Below are 13,469 nucleotides of genomic sequence, written 5' to 3'. Positions count from 1 at the left end.
TTTTTGATCATGGTCCACAACAAGACATAAACTTGACATCATGTGCCAGTGTGCATGCTCAGTTGGAAGAAAGACAAATGCATGCCTGCACACACACACACACACACACACACACACACACACACCCACCCACACACACACACACACACCCAGGGAGCAGGTACAATACTTAATATACATGACTGACTTATTCTCCCTTGTTAAGAGTTCCGGTATTGACTACCTACACTGAATTTACAGCCCACTACCAAGGTTGATAACTGAAGTCTCAGAAATGCAGCTGTTGGCCATAATTTACTTGTGACTTATCTGCAAATTGCACATCTGTCATGCATATTTACTAAAGCAGGCTTTTAAGATCTGTTTTGGCTCCAGCACTGGGTGGAAGTTTTTTTTTTTTTTTTTTTTTTTTTTTTTTTTTTTGTATAAGATACAGCACATCCCACATATTTTTCCGGAAGGTATGTTTTATTGTTGAGCCTCCTAATTTACAACATATATTTTTAAATTTGCTTAAAAATTCTTGTCACAGGGAGTAACAATGTTAACCTGATTGTTATTCACTTGCTCTTCAGTTTTTAAAATAAATGACTGTCTCTTGCATCAGACTCAGGGGCATCATAAAAAACATCACTAGCTTGACAGTTGGTGCTAATACTGATGCCAAAGATGAAATAGAGACCAAATATTTATACTTAGCACTATTTGTCTTTATATACTATATACTCATATCAAAACTTGCCATTTCTATTAAGAAGCAGATAAGTTACTCTCTAATTTCATAAATTATACCACAAATGTGAAAATATGGACAACTATTTTATATTTCTGCTGCTCATATAAGACAATTAATGTTTATACAGAGAGCTTCAAAATTACAGAGGTGTCATAATGGGAAGAGATGGACAGACATTTCACCTGAATCTCTACCGGCCTTCTACTCGGCCGGAATCATTTCGATATTTTCTGAATACTCTTTTAGAGATGTATATGGCGTCTGTGTCTTCAATACATACAGAATACACCCACATTTAGGTATATGTGTGTATGTACATTTATACAGGTATATATACACACATATACACATGTATATAGTCTACATATGTATATATATATTTCTGTGTGCATTTATGTATACGTGCACACAGAATGTCCTTTGGTTTTATTTCCAGACCATTAATGTGAAATGAATTCTCAATGATTGCCATTTTTTTCTTTAAATCTAAGGTGGTTTAAAAAGACCTTTGTAACAAATAATAAATTCCTTTTAGAAATCATAAATATTATTACACTCAAAAGCATGACACAGGGAATGTTACAAGGTGCCAGAGAAGACAAAATCCAGGCTAAAATGGGGGACAAAAGGAATGAAAGAAGCTTCCCAGAATTCTCTCCTAAAGTCGCCCCCCAGGAACGGAACCTTAGTGCTTCTGAGTTGCTGGCTTCAGCAAAGGAACTCCAGGCTCTGCACATGCTTCAGGGAAGGGAGGGCGAGAGCCTAGGGTTGGGGGAGGACCAATGGACACTGAGATCTGAGTGGGAAGCCAATCCTTGGGCGGGCACTCCAAGTGACAGTGGGTTACTTTAGATAGAAACTGGGAATGAAGCATGTCTTTTAAAGTTGACAGCTGTCACCTTTGGGGTGCTTGCTAGATATTCTCATGGTTGCTATGGTGACAACATGTGTTTTCTTGAAAGAGGTTGTCTCTTGCTTCCCTTCTGGCTTCGAGTTATGGGGAATGAGGTGGCATGGGCCCCTCTCCATGCAACAAGCTTGTAGCAACTAGAGGTCCACATAAGTGTGGCCACTCATGCCTTCTGATGTGCCCCCTTCATCCAATGGCCCCTTCTCAAACAGTGACTCATTTCTCCAAAACACCAGTGAAATTACAACTTGAGGGAGGGAGATATTGCACTCCAGTGATAGTTTTGGGAAATCAAAAGCCCTGGTTGGTGTGGGTGAAGCTGTCAAAACCAAATCAAAACCAAAACCAAACCAAAACAAAAAACCTCTTGCCTCTTGGTTGTGTCATAACAGGGAGCTTTAAAACCACTCAGGGAAGGGGATGCTCCTATTTCTAAAATTGGTAAACTGCTCTTAGCCAGTCAGCAGCTAGATCGACCTTGTAGTTTCTCTCTTGGATGGCCGCGTAAAGAGTACCTGAAAACTGCTGCTCCAGTGGGTTCAGTCCCAATGAAGAGCAGTAGCTGGTGACAGAAGAGCCATGTGTTTTCATTTTATGCCATCCTGGCAGAGCAGAGGGGACACGATTTGGGTATTGGGATTAAACTTTCAAAGCTCATGCCTTTTAAACTTCCTCAGCCTATCCAGTATTTGGGCTTCAGGGCTCCCTGGGGGACAGCATCGTTCTCATCAGACACCTCAGTTTACATCCCTGACTAGCCTTGCTTAATCCAAGCCACCCTCCAACCCCCCATGCTAGAGCTGTGGAGTTCACTCTCTATCAGCATCTTAGCTGAGACCACGAATATTCTTGAGTCACCATGTGTGGCTTTTTAGATGCATTCTCTTCTCTTCTCAGATAGGGGAAAAAAAAAAAGCGAGGGCAGAGCTTTCCTGGTTTCAAGTGCAGTACAACCACCCATTTACATGACAGAAATAAAGGTCGAGTCACACATAGGACATAGATGTTGGTAGGAACGCTATATTTGGGCTACAGAATAAAAACGGTTGCTTCCATTGTAGTGAAAATAATCATTGACAGCGAGCAAAGCTTCAGACCAGGCTGGGATTGCTTGTGTCGGGGGGAACAGGAATTGCTGGGTGGCTGGTGGCTGCCAGAACTGTGGAGCAAGGAGAGGCAGAGACAGGGAGGAAGGGGAGGTGAAGGCGGAAGTGTGGCCCTAGTTCTTTCTCAGGATACTTTGCAGACTTCTCTCCACAGCCTCATCCAGCTCTTCCTCCAGCTCTTGCTTCTTGGACATGGCCAGCTTAGACTGGTAATCCCTCACCACCTGATCGATGTACGGGGCACTCTGTGTGCCGTGAAGCATCAGGGTCCATTCCTTCAGCAACCCCTTCTGTGGTGCACTGCCCACAAATCCCAGCTCCAGGGTCCAGGTCCCTCGGGCATCCTCCCCCCAGGTGTGGGTGGTCATGAAAGGCCACTTGTCAAAGCCCACCTTGGAGTCGTCGTCTCTGGGACGCCGGCTCAGCAAAATGGACTTGGTGCCCATCGGGGAGGTCATGTTGATGTTCAGGTCTCCTCTCCTGGTCGCGTTGACTGTGATGACAGCTTGGACGTGCTCCAGGTAGCGGACGAAGTTTTCCTTCCCCTCACATGCGTTTGTTTTGAGGGTCAGTACCAGCTTGCCGGTGGGTGGTATTTTTCTGAGGACAGAGAGGGGAGGAGATTAGGTAAGAGTGTTTGGTATACATGCCATGAGAAGAGGTTTCAAGACACTATTTTGTAGCAGGAAGAGAAAGTACTTTGGGATTAATTATTGAGACTGATCTGGGTTTTGGCTTTCACATCAACTGTGTGATTCTGAGAGTGAACATTCCTTGTAAAGGGACGGTTGTAGCCACTGTTGGTGTCCTTCCTACATCCCCCAGGCCCCCCTGAGTCACCTGCAGCTACAGCTCCCACAGTTCCCACATAGCCTGACTAGGTCAGCTCTCTCCCAGTTTCTTTCCCTGCCAACACCATGAGAATCTGCTCAGTCGGTGCAGGGCAGCTACAGGTGCCAGGGATTTAATTCCTCAGGAGAATCCTGCATCAGTGACTGACAGATTGTGGTCCGTAAGAGTTCTCTGGCATCCCCCACCCCCTCCCGGTTCTCAGTGGCCTGACTCATTGTCCCAGATTGGCAAGGTCAGGTCTTAGGGCTAACTTTAAGAGCAACTCAGATGGAGAAAAAGGTCTCATAATGATGTATTTTTCTTTTTATAAAAAAGAACATTTTCAATTTATTCTTTGATAATGTCATAAATTATGTGTCTCTTGATCATATCCACCCCACCCTCCGATTTCCCATCCCACTCCCCTGGTGCCCCCAACACGGCCCCCTTTTTGTTTTCATGTATTTCTTCTTGAAAAACAACTTACTAAGTCCAACTAATGCTGCCCGTACATTCATGGGTCTGAGGCTGTCCACCAAGGCATGGGTAACAGTGGCCACACCCTGAAGAAAAATGACAGTCCCCCTCCCCAGCTATCAATTGCTGGGGACTCCGCAGCTAGTGGTGGAGCCCCATGGGCCCCTCTCCTCTATTTGTCATTAAGGGCTCTGTCTTGTGTAGACTGTGTAGGTGACCACAGCTGCTGTGATTTAATGAGCCATGACCGCGTCAAGGCTGGAAAACAGCATTTCACACCACTCTTCCTTATCTTCTGGTTTTTACATTCTCTCTGTCCCTTCTTCCGCAATGTTTTCTGAGTCTCGGGGACTTGGTATAATGTCTCATTTAGGACTGATCGCTCAATAGTCATTGATTCTCAGTACTTTGTCCTCTGCATGGACAGCTAGCTGCGCACTGCAAAAAGAAGTTTCCACGGTGCCTTTCTTTCAAAATGCTAAGTCCCATGGATGGGAGCTATTGCTGATTTAATTGTTCCCACAGACTGAGTCCTCCTTATTGCAAATGCCTGGGACTAGCAGTGCTTTCGATTTGGAACATTGGAATACGTGCTTATGCATATTTTGGAGATGGAAGGCAAGTTGAAACAGAGAACTCGTATATGTTTCATATCCTGATATACCATCCTGAAGATAATCATAAATAATACTTTCATCTATACAGCGATGTTTTTACCAGAATCTGTCACATGAAATCCAGTGTGAGATTTTCCACTTAGTATCATTTTGAATCTTGGAGCATGTTTGATTCTTAGCTTGGGGATGCTCAACCATTCTACCACTAATAATGCTGAAGGTAGTTTAATTCATTCAAATGAGAGACCGGTTGATTTTGGGGGTGTGTTTGGCTAGAGCTGGGGACCTGGGAGGCCAGCCCAGGCATTCTCTAGGCTATCTATGCTTACAGCATACCTCCTTCTGGGAGACTATGTGAGGACAGCACGGCATGATGGGAGAACTGCAGAGTCTGGAAACATACTGGGATTAGAATTTACACTTACAGGTCATGCAAGATCAGGAAAATTATTTAAGTGTTTGAAGTGTGTCTGCTGTAGGTGGACCTGTGAGGTTAATGACTGTGTGAAAGCACCAAGCACAGTCCCTGGCTCATGGTACCTGTTAGGGCTCTTCCCTAACTCCTTGTCTATGAAGTATCCTCATTCTATATGACTTTACACTTAGAACTCCTAACAGTACACACTTATTTGTTTTAATGAAATGATAGCTATCTTAAAACATATATCTCGTAGAACGCATTTACAAAAAGATTCTCATCACACACAACCAGCTTGGTGCCATGCCTGATTCTGTATTATCCTTGGAACCAAGATCACAAGTCTGAGAGGGTTTCCGGAAGCAAACACCATGTTTGATTAAGGCATACTCTCCAGAGCAACTTGAAAACTATGATGTTTAACACCATCATTGTCAGCTTGACAGGATCTAGCATCTCCCAGGGAACAAGCCTCTAGGCCCATCGGTGAGGGATCATTTAGACTCAGGTTAGCCTCTGATCATGACTGTGAGGGAGTATATTGGTTGGGTTAATTGCTATAGGTGGGGCCATTTTCTGAATGGGGACTCTGGACTGTATCATTATAAACTCAACACTGGCATTTGCCATTCTCTGCTCTCTGACCATAGATAGGATTTGACCAGTTGCCTCAAGTTGCTGCTATTGTAACATCCCTGCCAAGATGGACTATAACCTTGAACTATGAGCCAAATAAGTTGCTTTGGGCAGGGAATTTTATCACAGTAGCTGTAAAAGTAATGCAGAAAATAGGTATCTCCATGGAGTGAAGTGGCACCAATGCTCGATGGCCCACAAAGCAGCTACTGGCTATAGAGAGCTGGGGACAGTGGGGAAGTGGCATTTTAGTCCTAGGCTCTTCAGAATTTGTTGGTGAGCAGTCATGAAGCCAGCTTTGGAAGTCAGTTTTATACATGTATGTATACAGAGCATATTTGTAAATGGCTGGATTGGCATTGGCCTACAGAACCTCCTACTTCGGTGGAAGTGTTCTGTACCTGGGCACACTTGTACAGTAGGCACTGCCCACCTATGGCAACGGAACACTTAAGCTGCAGCGAGCACGAATGAGGAGCTGAAGGTTTACTTTAGAATTTTAATTTAATTAACTTTTTATTCATTGATATGATAGTTAATCCCAGATAGAAAGCACAAGTGGAAACTGTTTTTGTCTGATAATCTGAATCTGATAAGAACAATGATATGTGGGAGGGGTCCTGGTCTTCTGTGTTTATGAGTGCCAGTTTCTTCCTGGTAGATTAACAATGCAGGATTTCTGGCCACCCTTTGGAGGTTTCTAGAATGGCTAGCACCTAAAGGTATGAGAACAGTTTGCCACAGGGTTTCTGTGAAGACGGTATCCAAGGGGACTGGGATTTGCAAAGAATGAAGTCAGGAAGATGCCTGACATAGTCTGAACAGTATCCTATTCCTACGCTCTTGGCTCACTTGGAAAGTTCAGTCACTTGAAAAGTGAGTTCAGGAAACTTACAAGCTGTATCCATTCCTCTGTTGAGGGACATCTGGGTTCTTTCCAGCTTCTGGCTATGATAAATAGGGCTGCTATGAACATAGTGGAGCATGTGTCNTTNTTACCGGTTGGGACATCTTCTGGATATATGCCCAGNAGAGGTATTGCTGGATCCTCCGGTAGTACTATGTCCAATTTTCTGAGGAACCGCCAGACTGATTTCCAGAGTGGTTGTACAAGCTTGCAATCCCACCAACAATGGAGGAGTGTTCCTCTTTCTCCACATCCTCGCCAGCATCTGCTGTCACCTGAATTTTTGATCTTAGCCATTCTGACTGGTGTGAGGTGGAATCTCAGGGTTGTTTTGATTTGCATTTCCCTGATGATTAAGGATGTTGAACATTTTTTCAGGTGCTTCTCAGTCATTTGGTATTCCTCAGGTGAGAATTCTTTGTTCAGCTCTGAGCCCCATTTTTTAATGGGGTTATTTGATTTTCTGGAGTCCACCTTCTTGAGTTCTTTATATATATTGGATATTAGTCCCCTATCTGATTTGGGATAGGTAAAGATCTTTTCCCAATCTGTTGGTGGCCTTTTTGTCTTATTGACGGTGTCTTTTGCCTTGCAGAAGCTTTGCAATTCTATGAGGTCCCATTTATCGATTCTCGATCTTACAGCACAAGCCATTGCTGTTCTATTCAGGAATTTTTCCCCTGTACCCATATCTTTGAGGCTTTTCCCTACTTTCTCCTCTATAAGTTTCAGTGTCTCTGGTTTTATGTGGAGTTCCTTAATCCACTTAGATTTGACCTTAGTACAAGGAGATAGAAATGGATCAATTCACATTTTTCTACATGATAACCGCCAGTTGTGCCAGCACCATTTGTTGAAAATGCTGTCTTTTTTCCACTGGATGGAGTACTACTCAGCTATTAAAAAAATGAATTTATGAAATTCCTAGGCAAATGGATGGACCTGGAGGGCATCATCCTGAGTGAGGTAACCCAATCACAAAGGAACTCTCACAATATGTACTCACTGATAAGTGAATATTATCCCAGAAACTTAGGATACCCAAGATATAAGATACAATTAGCTAAACGCATGAAATTCAAGAAGAACGAAGACCAAAGTGTGGACACTTTGCACCTTCTTAGAAATGGGAACAAGGCACCCATGGAAGGAGTTACAGAGACAAAATTTGGAGCTGTGACGAAAGGATGGACCATCTTGTGAATGCCATATGCAGGGATCCATCCCATAATCAGCTTCCAAATGCTGACACCATTGCATACACTAGCAAGATTTTGCTGAAAGGACCCAGATATAGCTGTCTCTTGTGAGACTATGCCGGGGCCTAGCAAACACAGAAGTGGATGATCACAGTCAGCTATTGGATGGATCACACGGCCCCCAATGGAGGAGCTAGAGAAATTACCCAAGGAGCTAAAGGGAACTGCAACCCTATAGGTAGAACAACAATATGAACTAACCAGTACCCCGGAGCTCTTGTCTCTAGCTGCATATGTATCAAAAGATGGCCTAGTCGGCCATCACTGCAAAGAGAGGCCCATTGGACTTGCAAACTTTATATGCCCCAGTACAGGGGAACCCCAGGGCCAAGAAGGGGGAGTGGGTGGGTAGGGGATTGGGGGGGTGGGTATGGGGGACTTTTGGGATAGCATTGAAAATGTAAACGAGGAAAATACCTAATTAAAAAAAAAAGGAAACTCACAAGCGGACAACAGGATGGTTACTGTAATAACTGCCTTCCGTGCCGTGTAACTTACTCATTATCTGCTGAACACAACTCATTGTTGGTTGGGCAGAGAGGTGCACACCTGTAATCCCAGCAGACGGGAGCTAGCAGGAGGAACTTGAGTTTCAGGCTAGCCTGGGCTACATAGCAAATTCAAGTTGATGCTGGGCTACATATAAAAGCCTTGTCACAAAACAAAGCAAAACACCACCACTAATAAAACAGTCTATTATCTTAATGATTCAATCCACCTCTGAGACAGGCCTCTGGGCACAGGGAAGTTGTTTTTTCTGTTTCAATTAGATCCAGGGTACTTAGGACCGGAGTCACTCAAGGACATTCTCTTTTCAAATGAGTTTGTAAAAACTTTGGTAGAAAATTCCTTTTGAGAGCACAGGTTGTATTTCTTTGATTGTTTAAGAATCAGAGGCAGGGGGGACATCTTAGCTCAGTGTACATCCGAAGCACAACACACACTCGAGTCTCTGACTTAATGAGTCCTGCAAGTGAGAGAACCACTCTAGGGTTGACAGAAGAAGAGAAATATGCATGGGGCCAAACCTAAGATACAGGCACATCCTAGCTGAAGAGATTCAGTAGATGGTGCCAGTGCCCAGTCCAGAGCCCATCCCTTCTCCAGCTGTGTGAGCACGAGGGGCTGAAGATGCTTGGCTGGAAAAAACATACATCAGACACAAGCACAAGTGCTTCAGGTCAAAGTGGGGCATCTGTTGAGTGCCACTGATGGTCCAGCATCCAGGTGGCTCGGGTCACAGGAGCACACACAGGATATGCATCCTTCTCAGGTCCTTCCTGCTTGCTTCGAACCGGTCACTCCTAACAGGGGCTTTCTGAAAAGCCTCCCATCTGTAAAGCATATATATTCAAATTGGTTCTCAGGCTCCATTCCAGGCAACTTCCCATCCCTGCAACACCACCTGTCTCCACTCAGCATCGAAGTGACTCATGTCATTCTTGGCTGCAGAGAATACTGGTCTATTCCGTCTTGTAACTTCAATCTTTCTAGTTCCTCTTGTTCCTGTAATGTCAGGACTTCAGAGGCAGGAGGAGAAGGACTGCTAGGAGTTCAAGGTCAACAGGAGCAAGTGGCAAGTTAGTCACTATCTCAAAAGTTGAAATCAGACAAGCAAAAGCCCTTGAGAAGTCCTTGTAGAGAAAACTACGCTGGCACTGCCTTGACATCTAGTGTGCAGAGGCTAGCTGTCCATTCTGCTGTCTGTTTCTCCTACACCCTGCTCCACCTTACTTAGGTATGACATTAGAGACAGAGACAAAGGGAAAAGTGTCAGCAAGGTGACAAGGACAGAGGAAACACAGGACAGCTACTTCCTGCCCAGGGCCTTGAGCTGGGGCACTGTATACTTGTGAGAGTGGGTTTAGGGAGAGATGGAGGGAAGTGGATAAAAACATTGAAAGGTTATTACACATTTTGGAAAGCCAAAAATCAGATTGGGGTGGGAACAAATGTAGATTTTTGTTAGGAATTACAAAATTTCCTAGCCGTGGAGGTTGGAATGTATACAGGGATCAGAAAGCCATGCCAGGGGAGTGTGGCTTGTCTGGAGCTACGGAGAGGGAGAATTTCTGTTCCTCCAACTCTTGTGTTCACTGCACAGGAGCTGGGGTCCCCAAAACAGGATCTGCTTAATTGGACCGCATTGGAATGTTAGGTTCTTTGAAATGAAAAGACTGATGTGAATCCCAGAAAGAAGCTTGGCAGATTGACAGCTCCTTGCTGGAAGTGTGGCTTAGTGGTAGAGCACTTGCCCAGGCTGCTTATAGCTGCCCTGGGTTCAGCTTCAGTACTACAAAAAAGAAAGGACACCACCCTCTCCTCACAGGCAGGAGTTTTGCAAGTACCATGGCCTCTGGAGAACTAAGATGATATAGCTCCTAATCCATGGCTTGCTAACTCATGGTGTCAACCAATGGCAGATGGGAAAACTCTGGAAGAAGATCACATTGGTACTGAGCATACGTAAGACTCCCCCTCTTCTTTGTTGTATAAACAGTACAGCATAAGGAATAGCTAAATTAACACATATTCCTTTACATTAATATCTAGAGGTGAGCTGGAGCATGCGGGAGCATATCACAGGTCATAGGCATGTCGGATGAGGTTTTACACAAGCAACAGCGGTATCCATTGATGTCCCAAGCATCTGAGGTCCTGGAGCCAAGTCCCCCCACACCCTGGAGGATAAATGTATTTCCAGGGGTTTCTTATTTATTTATTTCTTCTCATTTATGTTTTGATTTTGCTACAGTGACATCATCTTGTTTTTATATAAAGAAAATAGGAAAAAATGTTAATTCTAAATGAAAAAAATCAAGATCTGTGCTTAGGAAGAGTTATGTTAGAAGTTAAAATAGGAGGTGGCTGTGGAGTAGATATTTCGAGCAGTCACAGAATGCTCATTCTTAGGCTGTGTTCTGGATCACTTTCAATGCAAACACTCAGCAGGACACTTCAGGGAAGCTGACCTCATAGGAGGACATGCACAAAAGTCCAGTGCTCAAGTCCTATACACCCGCAAAGGTAGTTGGCTCCCATCTTTATCTTGCTGTATTTGCTTTAAGCAAGCAGTCAGTGGACTCCTGCCTAGAAGCAGGTGTTTCCCAGCGCACTCAGTGGAACGCCCTTGTGTGACGAATCATCAACTGTATTGTGATTATTTCATTAGTCACAGACAACAGCCACTCTTTCTCAAGTGTATAAAATGCCTACAGTGCTGCATTTGTGGGAACCCCTAGTGGGGTGTCCATTTAGGGTTCCTCTTCTGTATAAAGGATAGGGTCAGGTGCCCAGTGACCCACCCAGGAAGGCACTGTGGTGCAGCAGCCACTGTGCAGGATCGCACAGCTGTTACAGGACATAGCACATTCTTCTTGCTCTCCTCCAGACCACTTCTGACGTTCATATCCGCTTTTAACACATTTCTTTTCCCCCCTTATTCCCCCTGGAACTCAGTTGGAGCACATACCCAGCTAGAGGATCTGTAGCAACAGTTCCCTTGGGGTTGGGGCAAGGGGGAGGAGTGAGTGGCTGGCCTGCGCTCAGCGCTCCCCTCTGTGCAGGTAATGGGGCAGCAGAGTTCATTCCTCATTCCGTTCTTTGCACATGGCTGGCACAGCTGGTCACAGCCGGTTTTCTCTTCCCTTTGATCCTTCTTGAGCACCCTTCACTGACTCTCTTGATAAAGTTCTTTAGAAAATTGCTTTTCAAATTGACTCCTTCTCTGGAAAGATAAATGCTGTGGAAACTCATATACCTGACAATCACTGGTTCTGAGAGCCCTCTCCACCTTGCCCGCTGTTTCTGGGCAGCCCGAATGACGTAGAAAGCAGTGGTTTGGAGGCTATTCATCCCTCTTTCAGAACTCCTTGGAAATGATTTCGGGTCACTGGGGTCAGCCCTATGTTATCCACCAAGCTCGCCTGTCAAACCTCTGTCAGCTCTGCTGCTGCTGCTATGGCTGTCCGTGTGTGAGAAATGAGCAGTGGCTCTTCCAGTAACAGGAGCACAAGGGAGGCCCAAGACTGTAACATGAGGCCAGGCACATTCCTAGCCTCACATTCTTGACACTCTGCGTGGAGCTGTTGTTATCAGATTGTCATTTCCCATTCTGTTTGCCCTGTTCATCAATTCCCCTGCCGAAGAGGAACCTTAGTGTTGACATTAGTTTGGAATCAGATTGAATGGGAGCTGCAGCCTCTCAGTTGCACGTTTAGCATCTCTAGTTCTCCACAGACATCGCTACTCTTTTGGATGGTGTAGATAGAAAACATTTCACTACCCATAAAGCTTTGCAGCCTCCAAACTTTCAAGAAATTCTACTAAACTCTACTAAGAGACAGCAGTGGTCAAGGCTTCTATAACTGACTTCAGGAACCATTAGTCATGGTCAATAGGGCAGAACCCTAAGTGTCCCAGGCAGACAGTGTGTTGCAATGCTCTCTGTTTGGGAGTTTGTTACTCCCAAAGGACACTGGATACTCCATAGTGCAATGACAGTTATGGATTTTTGGGACCCCTCTATAGGTAGGTTTTCAAAGTCTTCAGGAAACTTCTTAATAGAAAATTTCCCCAGGCTTCTCCCCCTTCAGTGCAGACTCACTGAGACACATAAGGTTCTACATAGCTTTCACTCAAATCCAATCTTGGCCACTCAGTAGCTAGGTAATCATTAGTGTGACTTCAGCTTTTGCCATATAGCTTTCGCAGGACTGCCATATAGCCCGATATAGGACACGAGAGCACAGGGGGTCACTTGGTCAATGAAGTAAGGCCAGAATCATATAGTGAAAAGAGCCCAGGTCTTGGCCTTTCCTTTGTTTTGGTGTCCCTTGACCTTGAGTACATTTCTTATGCTTTCTGCATCTCAGCTTCCTTATCTGTAAAAAGTAACAGTGAGAGAACACACCTCCTATGCAAAAGCTTTCAGGAACTCTTTAGTTTTACTGGAACTTATGGCCAAGTTAAGATTACAACCCGAGGTTCCTTAAGTTTAGCTTGATATTCTGCTGTGCACTTAGCCTTTGTTTAACTTGTCTTTTAGAGAATGGATTAACAACCAATCTCACTAGCCTTGAATTTTCCATGTAATCTGCTTTTACAGCTTAACACTAATGTATAGCTCTAATCTTAAGTTATGTGCTTTTCCATGTCCTGGATCAGATAGCAGTGCATGTGTGTTATGATAATTATTTATTGAAAGCAACAAACAGGCCAAAAACAACCTTATACAACAACTATCTGCAGTATGTTGGAAGTGGCTTAAGATATTATTTAATAGAGGCGTACTTGCAGTATTGAATGCTTTGGGATCAGTTGAAGCAAATAAACTTAATACCTTGTAAAACTGTTAAAGATTTCTATAAAATATACCTCATTCTTTCATGTAATGCTGATTAATAAATGCAGGCCAAAGTCTTTTGCTAGGGGCAATTAAACCTCAGGCAAACGTAGGTACACACACAGCAGTAAGAACAACCAGAGGCAGAGGCAGAGGCAGAGGCAGAGGCAGAGGCAGAGGCAGAGGCAGAGGCAGAGGCAGAGGCAGAGGCAGAGGCAGAGGCAGAGG

The 13,469-nt window shown here is 44.4% G+C and overlaps 1 protein-coding gene across 1 annotated transcript in view; it reads right to left on the bottom strand.

Moving 5' to 3' along the window:
* Window positions 1-456: 456 nt before the first annotated feature.
* Window positions 457-13,469, bottom strand: part of Pcsk2 (proprotein convertase subtilisin/kexin type 2) — a 252,247-nt gene continuing 239,234 nt past the window's right edge. The window contains exon 12 of the mRNA XM_021150157.2: window positions 457-3,352. Coding sequence (XP_021005816.1) covers window positions 2,866-3,352 — 487 coding nt within the window. The 3' untranslated portion in view covers window positions 457-2,865. The remainder of the gene's footprint in view (window positions 3,353-13,469) is intronic.

The sequence above is a fragment of the Mus caroli genome, chromosome 2 (genome assembly GCF_900094665.2).
Source record: "Mus caroli chromosome 2, CAROLI_EIJ_v1.1, whole genome shotgun sequence".
NCBI classification, from domain to species: Eukaryota; Metazoa; Chordata; class Mammalia; order Rodentia; family Muridae; genus Mus; species Mus caroli.
The sequence above is the reverse complement of the archived record's forward strand: the minus strand, read 5'-3'. Positions and strand labels throughout refer to the sequence as shown.